Below are 23703 nucleotides of genomic sequence, written 5' to 3'. Positions count from 1 at the left end.
TTTCCTCCTAGTGAAATTACACCCCTCTTCTAAGAGATTTTTCCATGATCAGCAGAAATGCTGCTCCTCAAATAGGCAAGCTGCTAGACACTGCTGGGAACATGCTGCCAATCCATTAATGAGCTGCAAATTAGGCCACAGTGTCAAAACTGTTTGGACATTCCACTCGATATCAGGCAGCTGACCATCACCTCGCTTACTAGTCACCCAATCTTATCCAAACCTATTCAATTTACTTTAGCAATGTTGCCTTGTGCTTTATTTTCAAACTGTCCTGTGGGTTTGTAATGTACATGCACTGGATTTAAAAGGACAAGATGATCGGTCATAAAATGCCAACATTTGATATTTATGCAATTTTATGAAAAAATCCATGATCATTCCTGATGCACTACCAGTATCAGCCTGGAGCACGTTTAAAAAAAAATACAAGAAATAATTAAGCAAGCTTTAATTCCTCCAAAGTTTCATCACATTTATTATTCAAAATTTCTGTCAGCTGGAGGTAAGGTACACAACTTTTCAAATTGGTAACAGTGTGGGATGTGATGATTGCCAATGCTGTCAGGGATAAATTACAAACCAAACACACATTCTCACACTGCAATTTGAAATTGCAGCAAGCCAAAAAAAAAGATTTTAATGACTTCAGCCACAGTAGCATGGGGAATGGCAGCAGGAAAAGTTCCTACCCCACCCACACCACACCCCTCATCCCACCATCCTCCAAGGACAGCTTAAATAAACGCGTCCAGAAAATCACCAACTGCCCTAACCAGAAACCAGTTTAAGAGATTGTGCAGAATTCAGCTGAGATAATATTCAGAAAAACTAGCATTTTCATTCATTAAATATGCTGCTAAGTTCATTTTTTGGAGAGTATTGCTTAGTTCATCAAAATCAACACTAATTTTCATTTGTATGTCTTGAATATCAATAGTTAATTTGGTCATTGACATGTCTGATATATCAGCTTGGTTGCAGACCATTTCACTTACCAGCTGACATTGAGTAACTGACAAGTGAACACAAAGTTAAAAAAAATTATGTCCATAGCCAATGCATTTCCTCTTGGTGCTTAATATTTTAAAACATTAAAATTCATACTTACTGAATCTTTTACTCAAGTTACACAGACGCACATCATTTTCCATATACTATAAAGCTGATTCAGTCATTCTACTAAAGGTACAATGAAAAGTGTAGCAGAAATAAACAAAAAAAATACACAAATGAAAATTCCAATAGAGCACAAATATTCTAATAAAAATGTAGCAATATACAAAAATGGAATTATCCTCTGATGTCTAAGTTTCTGAATTGCATAAGGCATTGAATAGTTTGTTTCATTCAAAAATGTGGAAAAAATTACCAACAGGAAACAATCGATATTAGTAACGCATCAATAGAATATAGTATGTTTGCAGGCAGCAGAGTCAAATCCTAAAAAAGGTCAACCTTTTAAACACAAAGTTGATCTGGAGTGGGAACTGCTACAATGGCAGAGATAATCTTAATAGGTATTTATGAAACTATTTCTTCAAATCTGTCCAGCATTGTCCCTGAAGCCACTATGTCTTTTCAAAGTATGATTTATCTGGAATGAAGCCCAATATTCTCATTATTTTGAATTCTTTTCAGAAGTGCATTAAATTTCCTTGAAATTGCGATTTAATATAAAAAAAACAAACCTGCAGAACAAAAACAGCATTCTCAGTGCATACAGTTACACGAACAATCACTGATGACATTTGTACTCCAGAAAGTCTGAAACATTGTTAGTAATGATTACAATACAGAGAAGTAAGGGTTTCAATTACAAGGGTTTACAGGCTAGCATTATCTTTCATGTATCCACAAGATTACAACTTCCCCATGTGTAACTCATCAAAAGTCAACACAAAACAGGTAGCCTAACAATCAGCATACGCACTGATGTAGTGTGCATGGACTTTAGGAAAGTCTCAACAAGATATCTTTCAGATTTTTGAGAAGATTAAGGGGGAGCATAGTAAACTGGATTCAACATTGGTTAGAAGGATGAAACAGAAAGGAGGAGTTACAGGCAGTATTCCAGAGCCGTTGAAAAATAAATCCTGGTGTCCCACAGGGTCACGATCTGGGGACACTTTTGTTCAGTGTATACCAATGATTTGGATACAGACCTAGAAGGAGTAGTGCGACAATATGAAAATATCAAAATTGACGGTACAGCCAATTCTTTAGAAGCCTGAAAAAAAGCTGCAAGGAATACTGATAAGACAGGGAGCATACTAAAAAGTGTCAGATTAAAATTTAATGTCAGTAAGTTTGTTGATACATTTTGGTTAAAAAAATTTACAGGAATTATACTGTAAATAGAAGATAACCCGATGCTGTGGAAGAGCAGAGAGATTTGGAGCTAAAGATTTAAAGGACGTTTAAGGCATCCTCTACAGGTGATAAAAGGTCTTAAGGAAAGCTAATGAAACTCTGCTATATTACAAGAGGCATAGAACATAAAAGCCAAGTAGTAAGGATGAGTCCATACAAAACCTTAATAAAATTTCAGTTGACTACTATGTGCAATTTTGGTCTCCACTATTGCAATGATAGTGATGCTTTAGAGGGTGCAAAGCAGATTCATTGCGATGCTGCCAGGTATTAGGAAATGCAATACAAAGAAACACTGGAAATTTGAGGCTTTTTCCATCAAAAAACACAGATTTTAGAAGTATTTAAAATTATTATAGGATGAACAGTAGAAGCATACTGTTTCTAGTAGCAGAGGGACTTAGAACAAATGATCATAGATACAAAATTATATGCAAGATATTTAGTTCTGAGAACAATGAAACTTCCTTACAGAAAGAATGTTGAGGTTATGGAATTCACTGCCAGGATTACCAGGATTAATAGTTGTGGCAGAAAACACAAACATTTAAGATTAGAATCAATAGGTGGATGAAGGAAAAGAGATGTGTGAACAGGATGGGTAAAAGTGATTAGGCCTTACTTGCATAGAGGGTAAATGCAGACACGGACTGGTTGAACCAGACGGCCTATTTGTGGTGTTACTTCCATATACGTCTATATATTAACCAACTTTCTACCACTATTTACTCGAGCAGAGCAAAAAGAAACAACTCAGTGCTTTCCCATTAACTCCAGGTGTCCCAGGAATCATTTTCCACTTTCTCTCCTCTTCCCCTCCGCCGCACCCCCCCCCCCCCCCAAAAAAAAAGACTAAATATTTTACAATAAAAAGGAGTGGCTTCATTACTAAAAACCCACACTAGGATTTTGTACAATCAATTAATGTCATTTAATTATGATCCACTAACTGATGGTAGAGACACTGTAATAAGTCACCAGCCTCTTGTTTAAGGGTAAGAATGGCATATGGGGACCTGAATAAAGGAGAAAAATTGAAAATGTGAGGAGTAACAGTTCTTCAATCCATCTTATAAACACAAACATTATTTGCTACACATCTATACAGACTATTTGAAAATAGATTTTGTTGGAATCCTACGTGGAAGATTGGAGTTCAGTTCATCACGGTGGATTCATGTACAAGAGATTCAATGTTTTACTATATATAGGTCTCAAGTCCAGGTAAAGACAACAAAATCAACACACATACCATTAAAATTGGTACTCTCGGTCCTTTTTTCGTTTTATTCCACAATATTTTTCTGGACTGTAATCTTGTCTCTTTCCACGCTTTTCAGAATAAATATGCCGAGAATCACTACTTCTAGAGGAATACCTCATAGAGTCACAAGGCCTTTCTTGGTCAAAGTGATCTCTTTGACCTCGCTCTCTGCCCGAATGATGATCTCTCGGTGGAGAATTTTCAAAGTGAATTCTTTGATGACTCTGCTTCCTCTCTCGATCATAATCCTTTCTTTCCTTTTTATAATGACTATCACAGGAACTTGGACTTCTGGAACGACCTCTCATAGATCCACTTCTTTCTCCAGATCTCCGATTTCCTCTCTGTCTTGGATATTCATGCTCCCTTGTTAAGAGAAGTAAAATGCAAGCCCATTATTATAGACCATTTACTGCATCAATAGATGCAAATAGAATGTCTTCTTGCACGTGTTCTTGTGGCTTTCGGGGCCTTAGCAAATTATCAGCAACCATATGTCTTTCATCAGTTACCATTAAAGATTTGTGTGTTACAAGTTCATGGATAGCAAAATTCTATGCTGCAAATACAAGAACAATTTTTTTGTAATTAATGCATTTACTAGCTAATTGAATATTTCCTGAAAAACATTACCGCAAGCCTGAGCTGTATGGTTTGGCCTCTCCTCCATGAAGCTGATTTGGAGGACAGTTTAATGAATCCCTGTAACTGTCCTTTGCAACTGCTTTAGACTTTTTAACAAAAGAAACAAGGCTAAGTAGAGTCCCATAATCTTCTGAAGAGTCATCTGAAACACAAGTAGCAAAAAATGTTAAACTTTTTTTTACTTATTCTGAGTAAAAGAAAATTATGTTCCCACTTTAAGATGGAAAAACTGGAATGTGCCGTGGTCTCACTTTAAAATTATACATGGTCAGCTGCCACCCCGCAGTGGTGCTGTGGCACATCACCAGATCACACTTTGGCCTGACCCCCGACTGCTCCGACACTTTCTCCTCCTTCAAGCATCTCACCTTGTTTTACCCCTCTCGCCTCTTTCAAAAATCATTCTTCACTGCCCAAGTACAACAAAACTTAAGATATCTTCACTGCTTTCCTCAGCCTCTGCACCGAACAACTTTTCATCCTCGACGATTTCAATCTCCATTTTAACTAATCATGTTCTCTCTCCTTCAATCACGGTCGTCTTACCCTACCTAAATCTCTCCCTGCATGTAAACTCCCCAACCCAATCTCATGGCCACCCCTCAACCTTGCCATCTCATGTGGTCTTGCTAGTCCCATCGTATCATAGATAAGACCATCCCTGATCACTTCCCAACATCATTATTCACCCACATCCCCCTTCTACACCCCAACCCAACTCCTTCTGTATCTTCCTCAGAGAAAACTACCCAATTCACTTACAACTGCACTTTCTCTCAACTATCTAGCCATTGGCCCTCTGTTTGCCACAACATTTCTGCAGCTACTGATTTGCTTAAGCGCACCCCCACGTCCACTTCTAACACTCCCCAATAAAAAGACCAGTCTCTCTCACCCTGGCCATTGCCCGATACGGCCCTCATCTTCGCTCCTTTAAGTCCAAGGAACGCAGACGTGAAAGGATATGGCGGACAACTGGTTTAGCCATCCACTGCCAGATCTGGTTGGATCACTTAAAACACAAATCAGGTTCTGTTCCCGTTTGCTAAAATTGCTCATTACTGCAGGATCATCTTGGAATGCAAAATCACCCTCAACTTCTTTTCGCTACTGAAAACTTTCCTAAGCCCCTCGTCCCTCCAACAAGGAGCTCATTGATTTCTTTGTCACTGAGATCAAGACCATCCAATCAGCTACTTCTGCTGTATCCCTCCCTTCCACTAGCCCACTTGTCCCAATTTCCTATAATACTCCCTCCTGCCCTAGCCCTAAACTCTTATCTTTTTCCAGTTTCTCTCCTATCTCCCCTCATGGCCTCTGAGCTCATCTTGTCCATGAGACCCACCTCCTATTCCCTCAATCCTATTCCCACTAAACTGATTAGCCAACTTCCACTCCTGGTCCCCTTGTTAGTTGATATTGTAAATGGTTCTCTTCAGGTGTTGTCCCTCTCCTTTAAATCTGCTGTTATCACCCCTCTCTTACAAAAACTAACAACGCCACCACCCATGCAAACTACCGCCCCATCTCCAACTTTCCGTTCCTCTCCAAAGTCAGTAAACACATTGTCACCTCCAAAATACAGTTCCATCTTTCCTGGAACTTTGTGTGTGAATCCCTCCAATGAGGTCTCCGCCCTTGTCACAGTAGCAAAACAGTTCTTAAAGTCACAAATAACATCCTATGTGACTGATAAAGGTAAACTTCACCTCCTCTTCTACCTGTCTGCAGCCTTTGACACAGTTGGCCACACCATCCTCTGCCAATGCCTCTCCACCGTTGTCCAGTTGGTTGGGACTGCTCTCACCTGGTTCTATTCTCATCTATCTTATCATAGAGAATCACTAGCAATGGCTCCTCTTCATATTCTCGCACAATCACTTCTGATGTCCCCAAGGATCTATCCTTGGCCCCTCCTATTTGGCATCTACATGCTGCCCCATGACATCATCCAAAAGCATAGCATTAGTTTTCCCATGTATGCTTACGACATTCAGCTCCACCTCACCACATCTCTCGACTCCTCCACCGTTGCTAAGTTATCAGACTGCTCAAACATCCAGTACTGGATGAGAAATTTCCTCCAATTACATACTAGGAAAACTGAAACCATGAATTTCAGTCCCTGCTCCAAGCTCCATTCTAGCTACTGACTCCATCCCTCTCCCTGGCAACAGTCTGAGATTAAGCCAGTCTGTTTGTAACCTTGGTGTCATATTTGACCTCAAGATGAGCTTCCGAACTCATTCATGCCTATTTCCACCTCCGTAACATCACCTGACTTTGGCCCCGTCTCAGCTCATCTGTTGTTGAAACTCTCACTCATATCTATTACCTCTAGACCTGACTATTCCAAGTAACTCCTGGTGTCACCCACATTCTACACTCTTGTAAACTTGAGGTCATCCAAAACTCGGCTGCCCATGTCTTAACTCGCACCAGGTCCCGTTCTGCTATCACCCCTGTGCTTGCTGACCTAAATTGGCTCCTGGTCAAGTACCGTCACAATTTTAAAATTCTCATAGTTTTCAAATCCCTCCATGGCCTTGCCCCCTCCCTATCTCCGTAATCTCCAGCCCCACAATCCTCCAAGATATCTCCTCTAATTTTTGTCTCTTGTGCATCCCTGATTTTAATTGCTCCACCATGGGTGGCTGTGCCTTCAGTTGCCTCGGCCCGAAGCTCTGGAATACCCTCCCTACATCTCCCCGCCTCGCTTTCCTCCTTTAAGACACTCCTTCAAATCTATCTCTTCGGCCAAGCTTTTGGTCATCTAACCCAATATCTCCTTTTGTGGTTTGGTGTCACACACTTTTACAATGCTCCTTTAAAGTGCCTTGGGGCATTTTATTCTGTTAAAAGGCACCATATAAGTAGCAATTGTTGTTGATAGTGTTCAAAACTAGCAATTTAACTGCAACTCAATACTCATCACTAGCGAAGTCAGAGTCTTTAATGTTTGCAACCTACATTACAAGTGAGTACATTTTAAAAGTGATTGATTGGCTGTAAAGTGCTGTGACATCCCTAGCAAGTGAAAAAGTGCGATTTAAATGCAAGTTCTTTCTTTCCATCCAACTAACCATAAATATTTAACTCTTGGGCTGCAATTGGTTTGGGAATGTATTCATTTCACTGGAAAAAATAATCTGGTTTGTTTCCCATTAACACTAACACTATTACAGTAATAGAGCTACTCAAATTTTAGGATTTTTACTGCAATCCATAGTTACACAAATATTCAGAATAATTTTACATAAAAATTGAAGCAAACCATTTCCTTTTTGTTTTATTCTAACTGTTCTGCTTATAAAATTTTAAAAATCTACTTTTGTTTGCGATCTCTGCTATCACTGTAATCGGGAGAGGATGGCAATATTATATATAGTAAAAGAGCTTTCATTGAAAAACTGTATAATTTTTGTCAAACTGTGGAAAGCCTAGATTCGGAGAAACATATGAAGCAGATGTGTCAATCTAAGACATTGGCCAATTTTTTTTTTTTAAAACAAGGAAATTCCTCCACAGTCTAGCCAGGTAAGTGAACTGAACTCAGAAGACTATGAACTAATTCCACATTTGAAGCTGATTGCAGCAGTGATTGGGAACTTTGTACCTCCCATGCCTCACAATACCACAAGAAATAGTAGCAGAGGTAGACCATATGGCCCACTGAGCCCGATCTGTCATTTAATACGATCATGGCTGATCTTGGGCTTCAATTCCACTTTCCTGCCTGTTCCCCATACCCCTTGATTCCCTGCGAGACCTAAAATTTATCTATCCAGCCTTAAATGTATTCAACAATGGAGCATCCATAACCCTCTGAGGTAGAGAATTCCAAAAGATTCACAACCCTTTTGAGTGTAGTAAATTCTCCTCATCTCAGTCCTGAACGATTGGCCCCTTATCCTGAGACTGTGAACCTGTTCTAGACCCCCCCAACCAGTGGAAGCAATCTCTCAGCTTCTATCCTATCAAGCCCTTTCAGAATCTTGTACGTCTCAATTAGATCACCTCTCATTCTTCTAAACTCCCAATTTACTCAGCCTCTCATTACAGGGTAACCCCTTCATCACCAGGAACAATTTAGTAAATCTTCACTGCACCACCTCCAGTGCAAGTATATACTTTCTTAAATGTGGAGACCAAAACTGCATGCAAGACACCAGGTGCGGTCTCACCAAAGCCCTGTACAGTTTTAGTAAGACTTCTTTATTCCTGTCCTCTAATCCCCTTGCAATATGGGTCAACATTCCACTTGCCTTCCTAATAGCCTGCTGCATCTGCATGTTAACTTTATGCGTTTCCTATACGAGTACACCCAAGTCGTGAACATCAACACTTAGCAGTTTCACACCTTTTAAAAATATTGCGCTTTTCTATTTTTACAATCAAAGTGAACTTCACACTTCCCTACATTCTACTCCATTTGCCATCTTGTTGCCCATTCACTTAACATGTCTATATCTCTTATGCCCTCCCCACAGCTTATCTTTCCACTGAGCTTTGTATCATCAGCAAACTTAGATACATTACTCTGTCTCTTCATCCAAATCATTAATATATAGAGTGTAAAGAGCTGAGATTTGAGCACTGATCCTTGCAGCACCTCACTATTCACTGTCTGCCAATTTGAAAATGCCCCATTTATGCCCACTCTGCTTCCTGTCTGTTAACCAATCCTCTATCCACGCTATTATATTACCGCCAACACCATGAGCCCTTATCTTGCCTATTAATCTTTTACCTGGCACCATACTGAATGCCTTTTGGAAATCCAGGTATACTACAAATCAACTGGTTCCCCATTATCTACCCTACTAGTTATATCCTCAAAAGCCTCTAACAAATTTGGCAAACAGGATTTCCCTTTAGTGAAACCATGCTGACCTGTTCTAATCATACTATGCTTTTCCAAGTGCATTGTTAAGATTTCTTTAATAATAATTTCCAGCATCTTCCGAACGACTGATGGTAGGCTAACTGGCCTGTAGTTCCCCGTTTTCTCTCTATATCCTTTCTTGAAAAGCGGTGGAACATTTGCCAATGGGGCCATTCCTGAATCTAAGGAATTCTGGAAAAATCATAGCTAGCACATCCACCATCTCTGCAGCTAGCTCTTTAGAACCCTAGGGTGTAGGCTATCTGGTCCCAGGGACTTTTCAGATTTTAGTCCCTCAAATTTCTCCAATACTTTTTCTCATCTGATATCAATTTCCTTGATTTCCTCACTCTTTAATCCCTAGGTTATGGCCCATTTCTGGTATGGAACTCGTGCCCTCTGCTGTTAAGACAGACATAATATATGTTCAATGGCTCTGCCATTTCCTCATTCCATATGATGATTTCTCCTGTCTATAAGGAACCAACACCTACTTAAGCTACTCTCTTCCTTTTTACGTACTTTTCAAAGTTCTTACAATCTGTTTTTATATTGCTGCTAGTTTACACTCATTCTATTTTTTTCCCCTCATCAACTTATTGGTGGCCCTTTGCTGGCTGCCTCTTTTGAATGTCTACTGATTTCTCATTCCACTTGACTTCCTTTCCCTACCCATAACAAAGGCAATTAACAGATGTTCAGCTTAACAGTGATCCTATATCAAAAAAGAGTTTGGGGAATTAGTGAAAAGACTAAAAAGGTATGAATTATTTTTTTTTTTTTAAATCTTACGAATAGAAGGGTTTCAAAGGGCAAGCACACCCTTGACAATTCTACCTTGCTTTGTAGTCCACATGCAAGTACATTTGTTCACATTATTAATTGAAGTAACTTCAAATGTTATAGAACAGCTAGGTTAATATTTAGTTATTGCATTTAACACTTACCTTTGCTCCCATCATTATTGGTTGAAGCAGCTCCTTTTAAATGCTCCTTCTTGCTTTGTAGTGTCCCTGGAAAACCTATTTCCCTGTAAATCAAATGATCTTGTTTTTACTTGCTAAAACGATCAGTTCAATTTGTAGCAGAGTGTATGATATGACAGACAGAAGATGCAAGGTAAACTTCCATCAAAACGCTAGAAAAGTTTCAAAACTCCAGAAAAATTTCAAAACTCCATTTTAAAGTTGTAAGATACGCTTCCCAGCTAAGATCTTACTGAACACTGTGGGTCAATAACTATATCGTCCGGAGTTTCCACTACGATGTGCTGTACTTTCAGCGCAGGCATTTCTGAGGCTGCAGATGTGAATCCAGGACAGTATATTGCCTCCCCAATGCCAGGGTCAAAGATGTCATCGAGCAGCTGCAGAGCACTCAGAGGGGAGGGTAAACAGCCAGAGGTCATGCTCCATATTGGTACCAATGACATCAGTACAAAAAGAGGGGTGAAGTCCTGCAAGCAGATTTGAGAGCGCTGAGATGACGACTAGCAAAGGTAGTAATTTTTGGATTACTCGCTGTGCCACGCACTAGTGCGTATAGAAATAGGATACAGCAGAGGAATGCATGGCTGGAGAGATGATGCAGGAGGGAGGGCTTTAGATTCCTGGGACATAGGGACCAGTACAGGCTGGACGGGTTGCACCTCAACAGGGCCAGAATATAGCGCTGATCTGATAGTTTAAACCAACTTGGCAGGGGGATGGAAACTAGGATGGAGAATTAGAAAGGATAAACAAGGTGTAGAAAAGATTGGGAGAAACAGATATCACTAGAGTAAGAAATAGTAAGGTATTAGGTGGGGTCAGACTAAGACGAAACACTGCAAGTTCTAATTCAGGTTTACAGTGCACGTATAGAGTGTGGTAAATAAGGTTGGTCAGCTGCAGTAAAGGACTGCTCAAGTCGCAAAAAAAAAAGACCGAACCCGATGGAACCACAGTGGACCTGAGCACAACCCAGCCCGAGCCACCCACCGCAATGTTTCCTTCCAACTCCCAATCTGCCGGAAGCTGCAGCACGAGCATAGCTCACTGCGCAGACTCAGTTTCTCTGCTTGACGTCCCAGACTCGCAGGTCAGTTAAGTTTTTAAACTTTTAACACTTACCGTACTGTGTCCCCCCCGATCCGGGCCCAAAGGCCGAACCCGGAAGAGCGGCCCGACCCCGACATGTTGTTGGGTCCCATCGGGTTCGGGTCGGGTAGCAGGCCTTTAAGCTGCAGGTGGCAATAGCCACATGGGAATATGATGCGGCGATAACAGAGACCTGGCTCAAAAAAGGGGCAGGACTGGGTACTAAGTATTGCTCGATACTAAATGTTCTGGAAAGAAAGGATGAGAGGTGTTGATTGAGAATATTACAGTGCTGGAAAGAGGGGAGTGGTCAAAGACAGAATCTATTTGGTTCGAGGTAAGAAACAATAAAAAGTGCCATTACACTACTGGGTGAATTCTGTCAGCCGCCTACCAATGGGAAAGAGGGAGGAACAAATTTACAGGAAAATTACAAAGAGGTGCAAGAACTACGCAGTAGTGTTAATGGGTGACTTTATTATAATATAAACTGGGATAGCAATAGTGTAAAGGGAGGAAAGGGAGAAGAGTCTCTGAAGTATTCACAAAATTTTCATTAAAATGTTTCTGACCCAACGAGGAATGCGGCAGTGCTCGATCTGGTTCTGGAGAACGAGGTAGGTCAAGTGGATCAAGCATCAGTAGGGGAACATTTAGGGGATAGTGATCATAGTGCTACAAGGTTTAGGTTGGCTATGGAATAAAGATAAAAGGATCAATCTGGAATAAAAAAATACTTCATTGTAGGAGAGCCCATTTCAGTCAGTTAAGAACAGACGTATCCTAGCTAATTGGGAATGAAAGATTAGCAAGCAAAACTTAAACAATGGACTGCCTTTAAAGAGGAGATGGTTCAGCTACAGTCAGGGGGAAATGGTAAGGCAACCAAAGTCAGAGCTCCCTGGATGACAAAAGCGATAGAGTAAGGTGAAGCAGGAAAACAGTGCATATGACAGATAATACAAGTGAGAAAGAGGCTGAATATAGATAGTTCAGAGGGGCAGGGAAAAAAAGAAAATGAGAGGCAAAAGAGAGAGAGTACAAGACCCCAAAAGTCTTCTATAGGCACATATACAGTAAAAAGGTAGCAAGAGGAAGGTGGAGCCTTAGGGACAAAAAAGGGGAACTATGCTCGGAGAGGGCATGGGTAAGGTACTAAATGAGTACTCTGCATCTGTCTTTTCCAAGGAAGATGAAGCTGCCAAAATCATAGTGAAGGAGGAAGTAAATAGAGATACTGGATAGGCTAAAAATTGATAAAGAAGCGATAATAGAAAGGCTGGCTGTACTTTTGATAAGATGCCAGGACTGGATGAGGTGCATCCAAGGGTACTGAAGGAAGTAAGGGTGGAAGCTGCAGAGGTAATGGCCATAATGTTCCAACACTCCTTCGGCAGGATGGTATTGCCAGGGTAATGGGGAATTGCAATTTGTTCAAAATAGGTTGCAAGGATAAAGCCAGCAACTACAAGTCAGTCAGTTTAATGTTGGTGGTGGGAAAACTTTTAGAAACAATAATTCAGAACAACGTTAAGTCACTTGGACAAGGGTGGATTAATTAAGGAAAATCAGTATGGATTTGTTGAAGCCAAACTGTGTTTAGCTAACTTGAGTTTCTTGATGGAGTAACAGAGATATTGATGAGGTGCATCATACCTCCAAAAGGCATTTGATAAAGTGCCACATAATAGGCTTGTCAGCAAAGTTGAAGCCCATGGAACAAAAGGGACAATGGAAGCATGGATACGAAGTTGGTTGAGTGACAGGGGGTTGGTACTAGGACCACTGCTTTTCTTGAGAAAGATTAATGACTTAGGTGTACAGGGCACAATTTCAAAATTTGCTGATGACATAAAACTCAGAAGTATTGTGAACTGGAGGATAGTGATAGAATTGAAGAGGACAGATAGACTGGTGGAATGGGTGGACAAGTGGCAGATGAAATTTAATGGAGGAGATGTGTGAAGTGATGCATTTTGGGAGGTAAAAAGGGGAAAGGCAATCTAAAACTAAAGGATACAATTCTAAAAGGGGTGCAGGAGCAGAGAACCTGGGGGTATTTGCGCACTAATTACTAAAGATGACAGGGCAGGCTGAAAAAGCAGTTAATAAGGCACATAGGATCCTGGGCTTTATAAATAGGGAGTACAAAAACAAGGAAGTTATGGTGAATCTTTATGAAATACTAGTTTGGTCTCAACTGACATAGTGCACTTAATTCTGGGCACCACACTATAGGAAGGATGTGAAGGTATTGGATAGGGTGCAGAAAAGATTTATGACAATAGTTCCAAGGATAAGGTACTTCAGTTACATGGATAGATTGGAGAGGCTGGGGCCATTCTCCTCAAAAAGGCAGAGAAGAGATTTGATAGAGCTGTCCAAATCCATTAGGGGCCTAGACAGTACGCAGACAGAAACTGTTCCCATCATCAAAAGGGTCAAGAACCAGAGGACACCAATTTAAGGCAAATGGTAACACTTTTCTTTTTTCTTTTTTTTAAGTACAGTGAGTGGTTAGGACCTGAGATGCACTGCCTGAGTATGTGGTACAGCCAGATTCAATTGTGGCTTTCAAAAAGGAATTGGATAATTATCTGAAGAGATAAAATTTTCAGGGCCATGGGGGAAGGGCAGGGGATTGGGACTAACTGAGCTACTCTTGCAGCCAACCAGCATGAACTTGATGGGTTGAATGGTTTCCTATGCCATAAAGGCAGAATTGCACACCAGTATGAGCCGCCATCTTCAGGAGAGAAGTGACAAGGAAGTGGTCAGGGGAAAAGTCGGAGGTTTAATATGAAACTGGATTGAAAGAAGTAATGCATGCAGAACAGAAATAAGCAGTGATGTTAAGGCAGCCTAGCAAAACTTGGAGCAATACTTGAAGTTGGGGGGAAAAAAAGTGAAAACTGCAGTTATACCAGAGGACTGCAAATATTACACCCCTGTTCAAAAATGGAGAGAGGGATAAACTTGGTAACTACAAGCCAGTTAGTCCAACATCAGTGGTGCAAAAACTAGAGATCACGGTCACAAACAAAATTAATTCTCACTTGGAGAAGTAGGAGTTACTAAAGGGACAGCTAGCATGGATTTATTAAGAGGCAAACAGTGTCTGCTAACCTGATTAAGTTCTTTGCTCAAGTAACAGACTGTTGAAGAAGTTTGTGCAGAAGATGTTGTATACAAGGACTTCTAAAAGGTATTTTATAAAGTACATTACAGACTTATTCAGAAAATAGAAGCACATGGTATTAAAGGGATGGTGGTAACTTGAGGACATAATTGGCTGAAGGGTAGCAGGCAGAGAGTAGTGATGAATGAATATTTTCTCACTGGAAAGAAGTATGCAGTGGGGTCCCCTTGTGATCAGTATTAAAACCATGCTTTTCTTGTTGTATATTAAATAACTTGGACCTGGGCATCAGGAACACAATTTAAAAGTTGGTGGATTTTACAAAATTTGGTAATACTGTAAAACAGTAAGCAAGATAGCAGCAGACTTCAGACACCCTGGCGAAATTGGCAAACATATGGCAGATGCCAGTTTATGTGGGTAAGTGTGAAGTGATGCACTCTGATGAAAATGGAGAGGTAGCATAATCTAAATTATATATTTAAGGGGGTGCAAGAGCAGAGGGACATTGGGGTACATATCCACAAAATCATTAAAAGTGGCAGGGCAAGTTCATAAGGCAGTTAAGAAAGCATATGGGATACTTGACTTTGTAAGTAGGGGAATTGAATTAAACAAAAAAGTCATGCTAAACCTTCCTTAAAACCCCTCTTCCCCCAGCACCTCCAACAATAAGGCAAAGGGTTTATGGACTTCTTTGTCACCAAGGTCGAGACCATCCGATTGGCTTATTTTTTTTTTTATTCGTTCCTGGGATGTGGGCATCGCTGGCTAGGCCAGAATTTATTGCCCATTTCTAATTGCCCTCGAGAAGGTGGTAGTGAGCTGCCTTCTTGAACCGCTGCAGTCCATGTGGGTAGGTACACCAACAGTGCTGTTGGGAAGGGAACTGCAGGATTTTGATCCAGCGACAGCGAAGGAACGGCAATATAGTTCCAAGTCAGGATGGCGTGTGGCTTGGAGGGGGAACTTGCAGGTGGTGGTGTTGCCATTCAACTGCTGCCCTTGTCCTTCGAGGTGGTAAAGGGCACGGTTTTGGAAGGTGCTGTCTAAGGAGTCTTGGTGCATTGCATCAGAGAGAGAGAGTGAACAGCGGGAGCAGAGCTTTGAAAAGCGCGCCAAGAAATCGGGAGAGAGAGAGATAGAGAGATAGAGAGATAGAGAGATAGAGAGATAGAGAGAGAGAGAGAGAGAGAGAGAGAGAGATAGAGAGAGAGAGAGAGATAGAGAGAGATAGAGAGAGAGAGAGAGAGAGAGAGAGAGAGAACAGCGGGAGCAGAGCTTTTCTCGTGTATAGGCGGAGTGCACGCAGGACTGCTGGGTAAGTGAGGTTACATATTTGGGCGGTTGCTTTACCCGAAACACTACTCGGGTAGTGTCTCCCACCCATCCTCCTCCTCTAACCAAAAAAAAAGTTCTGTCCATCGGATTGCGAAGCTAACAAGTTTTGACTTTTTTTTTGGTTTTCAGTAGATTTGTTGGGAATTGAGAATAGTGGGAATGGAAGGTAAGGCAGTTGAATGTTCCTCCTGCAGAATATGGGAGGTAAGGGTCACCAAGAGTGTCCCTGCTGACTGCATCTGCGGGAAGTGCACCCAACTCCAGCTCCTCGAGAACCGCGTTAGAGAACTGGAGCTGGATGAACTTCGGATCATTCGGGAGGCGGAGGGGGTTATTGAGAGGAGTTATAGGGAGGCAGTCACACTTCAGGTAAAAGAAGTAGGTAGATGGGTTACCGTCAGGGGAAGGAGAGGGAACCAGCAGACAGTGCAGGGATCCCCTGTGACCGTTTCCCTCAACAACGGGTATACCGTTTTGGATACTGTTGGGGGGGGACGACTTACCAGGGGAAAGCAATGGGGTACAGGTCTCTGGCGCAGAGTCTGTCCCTGTTGCTCAGAAGGGAAGGGGGAAGAGGAGCAGAGCATTAGTCATTGGGGACTCCATAGTTAGGGGAACAGATAGGAGGTTCTGTGGGAACGAGAGACACTCACGGTTGGTGTGTTGCCTCCCAGGTGCCAGGGTTCGAGATGTCTCGGATAGTGTTTTTGGGATCTTTAAGGGGGAGGGGGAGCAGCCCCAAGTCGTGGTCCACATAGGCACCAACGACATAGGTAGGAAGAGAGATGGGGATTTAAGGCAGAAATTCAGGGAGCTAGGGTGGAAGCTTAGAGCGAGAACAACCAGAGTTGTTATCTCTGGGTTGTTGCCCGTGCCACGTGCTAGCGAAGCGGGGAATAGGGAGAGAGAGGAGTTGAACATGTGGCTGCAGGGATGGTGTAGGAGGGAGGGTTTTGGTTTCCTGGATAATTAGGGCTCTTTCTGGGGTAGGTGGGACCTCTACAAACAGGATGGTCTTCACCTGGACCAGAGGGGTACCAATATCCTGGGGGGGAGGAGATTTGCTAGTGCTCTTCGGGGGGGGGTTTAAACTAATTCAGCAGGGGGATGGGAACCTAAATTGTAGTTCCAGTGTACAGGATGTTGAGAGTAGTGAGGTCATCAGGGATAAGGTTACAAGGACGCAAGAGGGCACTGGCAAGCAAGAACTTGGTTTAAAGTGTGTCTACTTCAACGCCAGGAGCATCCGGAATAAGGTGGGTGAGCTTGCAGCATGGGTTGGGACCTGGGATCTCGATGTTGTGGCCATTTCGGAGACATGGGTAGAGCGGGGACAGGAATGGATGTTACAGGTTCCGGGATTTAGATGTTTCAGTAAGAACAGAGAAGATGGTAAAAGAGGGGGGGGTGTGGCATTGTTAATCAAGGAAAGTATTACAGCGGCAGAAAGGACGTTTGAGGACTCGTCTACTGAGGTAGTATGGGCCGAGGTTAGAAACAGGAGAGGAGAGGTCACCCTGTTGGGAGTTTTCTATAGACCTCCGAATAGTTCCAGAGATGTAGAGGAAAGGATAGCGAAGATGATTCTCGACAGGAGCGAGAGTAACAGGGTAGTTGTTATGGGGGACTTTAACTTTCCAAATATTGACTGGAAATACTATAGTTCGAGTACTTTAGATGGGTCAGTTTTTGTCCAGTGTGTGCAGGAGGGTTTTCTGACACAGTATGTAGACAGGCCAACCAGGGGCGATGCCACATTGGATTTGGTACTGGGTAATGAACCCAGACAGGTGTTAGATTTAGATGTAGGTGAGCACTTTGGTGATAGTGATCACAATTCGGTTAGGTTTACCTTAGCGATGGGCAGGGACAGGTATATACCGCAAGGCAAGAATTATAGCTGGGGGAAAGGAAATTATGATGCGATTAGGCAAGATTTAGGATGCGTAGGATGGGGAAGGAAACTGCAGGGGATGGGCACAATCGAAATGTGGAGCTTATTCAAGGAGCAGCTACTGCGTGTCCTTGATCAGTATGTACCTGTCAGGCAGGGAGGAAGTTGTCGAGCAAGGGAGCCGTGGTTTACTAAAGAAGTTAAAGCGCTTGTCAAGAGGAAGGCGGCGGCTTATGTTAGGATGAGACGTGAAGGCTCAGTTAGGGCGCTTGAGAGTTACAAGCTAGCCAGGAAGGATCTAAAGGGAGAGCTTAGAAGAGAGAGGAGAGGACACGAGAAGTCATTGGCGGATAAGATCAAGGAAAACCCTAAGGCTTTCTATAGGTATATCAGGAATAAAAGAATGATAAGAGTTAGAACAGGGCCAATCAAGGATAGTAGTGGGAAGTTGTGTGTGGAATCAGAGGAGATAGGGGAAGCGTTAAATGAATATTTTCCGTCAGTATTTACAGCAGAGAAAGAAAATGTTGTCGAGGAGAATACTGAGATACAGACTACTAGGCTAGATGGGATTGAGGTTCACAAGGAGGAGGTGTTAGCAATTTTGGAAAGTATGAAAATAGATAAGTCCCCTGGGCCAGATGGGATTTATCCTAGGATTCTCTGGGAAGCCAGGGAGGAGATTGCAGAGCCTTTGTCCTTGATCTTTATGTCTTCACTGTCGACAGGAATAGTGCTGGAAGACTGGAGGATAGCAAATGTTGTCCCCTTGTTCAAGAAGGGGAGTAGAGACAGCCCTGGTAATTATAGACCTGTGAGCCTTACTTCGGTTGTGGGTAAAATGTTGGAAAAGGTTATGAGAGATAGGATTTATAATCATCTTGAAAAGAATAAGTTCATTTGCGATAGTCAGCACGGTTTTGTGAAGGGTAGGTCGTGCCTCACAAACCTTATTGAGTTTTTTTTGAGAAGGTGACCAAACAGGTGGATGAGGGTAAAGCAGTGGATGTGGAGTATATGGATTTCAGTAAGGCATTTGATAAGGTTCCCCACGGTAGGCTATTGCAGAAAATACGGAAGTATGGAATTGAAGGTGACTTAGTGCTTTGGATCAGAAATTGGCTAGCTGAAAGAAGACAGAGGGTGGTGGTTGATGGCAAATGTTCATCCTGGAGTTTAGTTACTAGTGGTGTACCGCAAGGATCTATTTTGGGGCCACTGCTGTTTGTCATTTTTATAAATGACCTGGATGAGGGTGTAGAAGGGTGGGTTAGTAAATTTGCGGATGACACGAAGGTCGGTGGAGTTGTGGATAGTGCCGAAGGATGTTGTAGGTTACAGAGGGACATAGATAGGCTGCAGAGCTGGGCTGAGAGATGGCAAATGGAGTTTAATGCGGAGAAGTGTGAGGTGATTCACTTTGGAAGGAGTAACAGGAATGCAGAGTACTGGGCTAATGGGAAGATTCTTGGTAGTGTAGATGAGCAGAGAGATCTTGGTGTCCAGGTACATAAATCCCTGAAAGTTGCCACCCAGGTTAATAGGGCTGTTAAGAAGGCATATGGTGCGTTAGCTTTTATTAGTAGGGGGATCGAGTTTCGGAGCCACGAGGTCATGCTGCAGCTGTACAAAACTCTGGTGCGGCCGCACCTGGAGGATTGCGTGCAGTTCTGGTCACCGCATTATAGGAAGGATGTGGAAGCTTTGGAAAGGGTGCAGAGGAGATTTACTAGGATGTTGCCTGGTATGGAGGGAAGGTCTTACGAGGAAAGGCTGAGGGACTTGAGGTTGTTTTCGTTAGAGAGAAGGAGGAGGAGAGGTGACTTAATAGAGACATAAGATAATCAGAGGGTTAGATAGGGTGGATAGTGAGAGTCCTTTTCCTCGGATGGTGATGGCAAACACGAGGGGGCATAGCTTTAAGTTGAGGGGTGATAGATATAGGACAGATGTCAGAGGTAGTTTCTTTACTCAGAGTAGTAGGGGCGTGGAACGCCCTGCCTACAACAGTAGTAGACTCGCCAACTTTAAGGGCATTTAAGTGGTCATTGGATAGACATATGGATGAAAATGGAATAGTTTAGGTCAGATGGTTTCACAGGTCGGCACAACATCGAGGGCCGAAGGGCCTGTACTGCGCTGTAATGTTCTATGTTCTATTGTAGATGGTACACAATGCTGCCAGTGCTGTACGTCGGTGGTTGAGGGAGTGAATGTTTGTGGATGGGGTGCCAAGCAAGAGGGCTGCTTTGTCCTGGATGGCATCAAGTTTCTGGAGTGTTGTTGGAGCTGCACCCGTCCAGACACGTGGAGAGTATTCCATCACACTCCTGACTTGTGCCATGTAGATGGTGGACAGGCTCTGGAGAGTCAGGTGGTGCGTTACACACCACAGGATTCCTAGCCTCTGACCTGCTCTTGTAGCCAAGGTATTTATATGGCTACTCCAGTTCATTTTCTGGTCAATGGTAACCCCCAGGAAGTTGACAGTGGGGGATTCAACAATGGTAATGCAATTGAATGTCAATGGTTATATTCCCGGAGTTGTTTCATTGCCTGGCACTAGTGTGGCACGAACGTTACTTATCAGCCCAAGCCTGGATATTATCCAGGTCCTGCTGCATTTCTACATGGACTGCTTCAGTATCTGAGAAATCATGAATGGTGCTGAACATTGTGCAGTGAACATCCCCACTTCTGACCTTACAATTGAAGGAAGATCATTGAAGAAGCAGCTGAAGATGGTTGGGCTGAGGACATTACCCTGAGCAACTCCTGCAGTGATGTCCTAGGACTGAGATGACTGACCTCCAACAACCACAACCATCTTCCTTTGCGCTAGGTACGACTCCAACCAGACAGAGTTTTCCCCCTGAATTCCATTGACTCGAGTTTTGCGAGGGCTCCTTGATGCAATACTTGGTCAAATGTTGCCTTGATGTCAAGGGCAAGCATTCTCACTACACCTCCAATGCCATGACCCTTCCTTCCACTAGCCCACTGGGTCAAACTTTCTTTAAAGTTCCCTTCTACCCTCGCTCTGAACTTGCATCTTTCTCTGGTTTCTCTTCTATCTTCCCTTATACCCTCTCTGAGCTCATTTTGAGCAGGAGACCAACCTCCTTCTCCTTCGACCCTATTCCCACTAACCTGCTGGCCACCCAATTTCCATTCCTGGTCTCCATGTTAGTAATTCACTCTTTAGGTGTTGTCCCGCTCTCCTTTTAATGTGCCATCATAACATCTCTCCTGAATAAAAAGACAACCCTTGACCCCCCATCCTTGAAAACTACTGCCCCATCTCCAATTTCCCATTCCTCTCAAGTGCTTGAACATGTTGTTGCCCTCCTAACCCCCACCCCCCCCCAAATCCATTCCCATCTTGCGCAGAACTACACATTTGAATCCCTCCAATCAGGTGTTCGCCCCTGCCACAGTACCAAAATGGCTCTCAGTCACAAATGACATCCTATGGGGATGGTGGTGGCATAATGATAATGTCACTGGACTAGCAATTCAGAGACCCAGGATAATATCCTGGGATATGGGTTCAAATCCCACCATGGCAGCTGGTGAAATTTAAATTCTATTAAATAAAAATCTGGAATTGAAAGCTACTCTCATTAATGGTGCCATGAAACTACTGTTGATTGTTGTAAAAATCGATCTGGTTCACTAACACCCTTCAGGGAAGGAAATCTGCCCTAAATATAATTCCACACCCACAACAATGTGGTTGACTCTGAACTGCCCTCTGTAATGGGCTAACAAGCCACTCAGTGGTCAAGGTCAATTTTGGGGGGTGGGCGCAACAAATACTGGCCTCATCAGCGATGCCTACATCTCATGAAATAAAAAGTGACCGTGACAAAAGTAAACTCTGCCTCATCTTTCTTGACCTGTCTGCAGCATGTATGTGAAGAGGACTCATTTGCAGCAATATGGGAAAAATGTTGGGACCGTGAGATTCCATGATTCTCCATCGTTGCTTTCACTGAAGCAGACTTCAGGAACATATTGCAATTGGTGTGAGGAAATAGAATTTAATATATTCCCAAGCTTTTCTTCAAATTTAGATAGCTGATAAATATTAGGAAATGACTATGCTTACAATTATATTAAACGAACACATAAAAACAAGTCTCAATACAAACAGGTCATCCTTTTCTGTATTTTGAAGAGCATGGTTTGTGTTCCTTATTGTTTTGTAAACTGATCAAACTTTGGCTGAGCATCAACCTATCAAGCACTGGCCCAACTGTTATAAAGCTATTCTGACCATAACTGAGGTTCACCACGCACACAACTCATTTTGACAAAAACGAAATACGCGCATGAACAGGAGCCATTCCATGCTAAATCAGCTCATGTCTCGAACTTGAATATTTCACAATTTATAAAATCTTGAGTTTATGCAGAATTTTTTCAACAACTGGACAGAAAACAGTTCTGTAATTGCATGAAAATTATATTTGAAAACTACAATGCCCTCCAGCTTTTCATGAATTCGGTTCTGTAAAAATGTTACGTGATAAACAAATTTGACAAAAATAGCATCCAAATTCTCACCTTCCTGGTAATCTGCAATCCTTATAGCATGTATTATATACAGCAGGAATCCTGTTACTATTCAAGACAGAAATACTGGTGTTTGTTGGTGTTATGAATGTCATAGGATCAACACAAGCAGCTCGTGATGTATGACTTTGTCCATGTCCACGAAGAACTGGAACAGGGACATTCATATGTGCCAACGAAATTAGGCCGTGTAACAAAAGAAAGGGAAAAGGTGGTATACAACCATACTGCAGTTGAGCTTCAAAGGCTGAAGTGGGTTGTATTATTGGTGGCTGCTGGAACGGTGAAGAGGTTTCATCTTCAACAGTTGAATCCCCTGTCATTGAATGAAGATTTTTAAATGAAGAGTTATGCTTATGTGAAAACTCTCTGATTTGATATACAAATAAATTGAATTACCTTTCCACAACTACAGATCACAGGTTAGATATAGTGCATTCGTGGCACCTGGCACTGAAAGTCAATCTCACCTGACAGTTATGTTACAATATCAAAATGTTTAAAAATTAATTTGCTTTAACTCCATCATGATTTGTTATTAATCCAACACACATAAGTGCTAGGAAAATTGCTACAAAGGGAGTGAGCAGCTGAAAATAAAAATCAATATAGTGCAACAAGTGCATCCATTAGCAGTGTGTCAAGCACATTTTCCATGAAAGGCATTTCCATGGTCTGAACAGTCATGCTATTTTGGTACTAAAAAGGAATGCCTGCATTTAAGCTTTTTTTTAAAAAAAAAAGACATTTTTCACTAAATTTGTACAATGAAATGTTTTGCATAAATTCAACTATTTACAAAATTCTAAGATATTTTGGAAAGATTGTCATTTAAAATATTGTATGTGCCACAGATATACAGAAGGTTTTAATTTATAGAAAGGTCTGTGGAATGCCCTTAGAATAAGCAAGTCATTCCAATGTGGAAATCGCAGAATATGTTAAGTACCACTGCTACATTATATTTGTTCATAATACTAATTCTATATAGGGACGTTTATTACCCTATTGGTAGATTTTTTTTGGGAGACTAAATTAAATACAATACACAATAAGACAAATTATACATATTCACTGGAAGAACTCTGGTTATTGTGTTCATTGACTCAATAATCTTTTCATTCCATGCCATTTTATGTTCTAAATTACTTCCTGAATCTTCCAAATGATCACAGGATCTAAACATTCAAAGTTGTTTGCTACTTCTTGGCTATTACACAATAAAAAAAACGATTGCAATGTTCCACTTTCTTTCAAAAGAGGGAGGTGTTGATGAGCAGATTTGACCACTCAAAGCACTATTCCCAGTATTCAATCACACAATTGAACAAACTAGATGGGTGGGGATAAAGCATCCTCAAATGACTCAACAACTTTATCCAGCAAGCAGCGATGCAAAACAAGGGAATTACCAGGGTTAATCCTGCTCCATGCTCAGTTAACTGATCTTAATCAGGGCAAAAGTACTCTGGTATAATTGGTCTGTTGTTCAGATGCTTAGAAGGG

The 23703-nt window shown here is 42.0% G+C and overlaps 1 protein-coding gene across 3 annotated transcripts in view; it reads right to left on the bottom strand.

The window, feature by feature from the left end:
• The window catches only part of LOC137383913 (cleavage and polyadenylation specificity factor subunit 7-like), a 124561-nt gene that overhangs the window by 66987 nt on the left and 33871 nt on the right, over positions 1-23703 (bottom strand). For 2 of the 3 annotated variants that reach the window (XM_068057300.1, XM_068057298.1), the window contains exons 6-9: positions 22189-22513; positions 10115-10197; positions 4271-4424; positions 1654-4003 (exon numbers count right to left, since the gene is read on the bottom strand). In XM_068057300.1, the coding sequence (XP_067913401.1) occupies positions 3628-4003; positions 4271-4424; positions 10115-10197; positions 22189-22513 (938 nt within the window). In that variant the 3' untranslated portion in view covers positions 1654-3627. Of the gene's footprint in view, positions 1-1653; positions 4004-4270; positions 4425-10114; positions 10198-22188; positions 22514-23703 lie in introns of those variants that run through there. The other variant, XM_068057299.1, reaches the window with a different exon arrangement.

The sequence above is a fragment of the Heterodontus francisci genome, chromosome 25 (genome assembly GCF_036365525.1).
Source record: "Heterodontus francisci isolate sHetFra1 chromosome 25, sHetFra1.hap1, whole genome shotgun sequence".
Taxonomy (NCBI): Eukaryota; Metazoa; Chordata; class Chondrichthyes; order Heterodontiformes; family Heterodontidae; genus Heterodontus; species Heterodontus francisci.
This window is presented reverse-complemented; position numbering and strand designations above follow the sequence as displayed.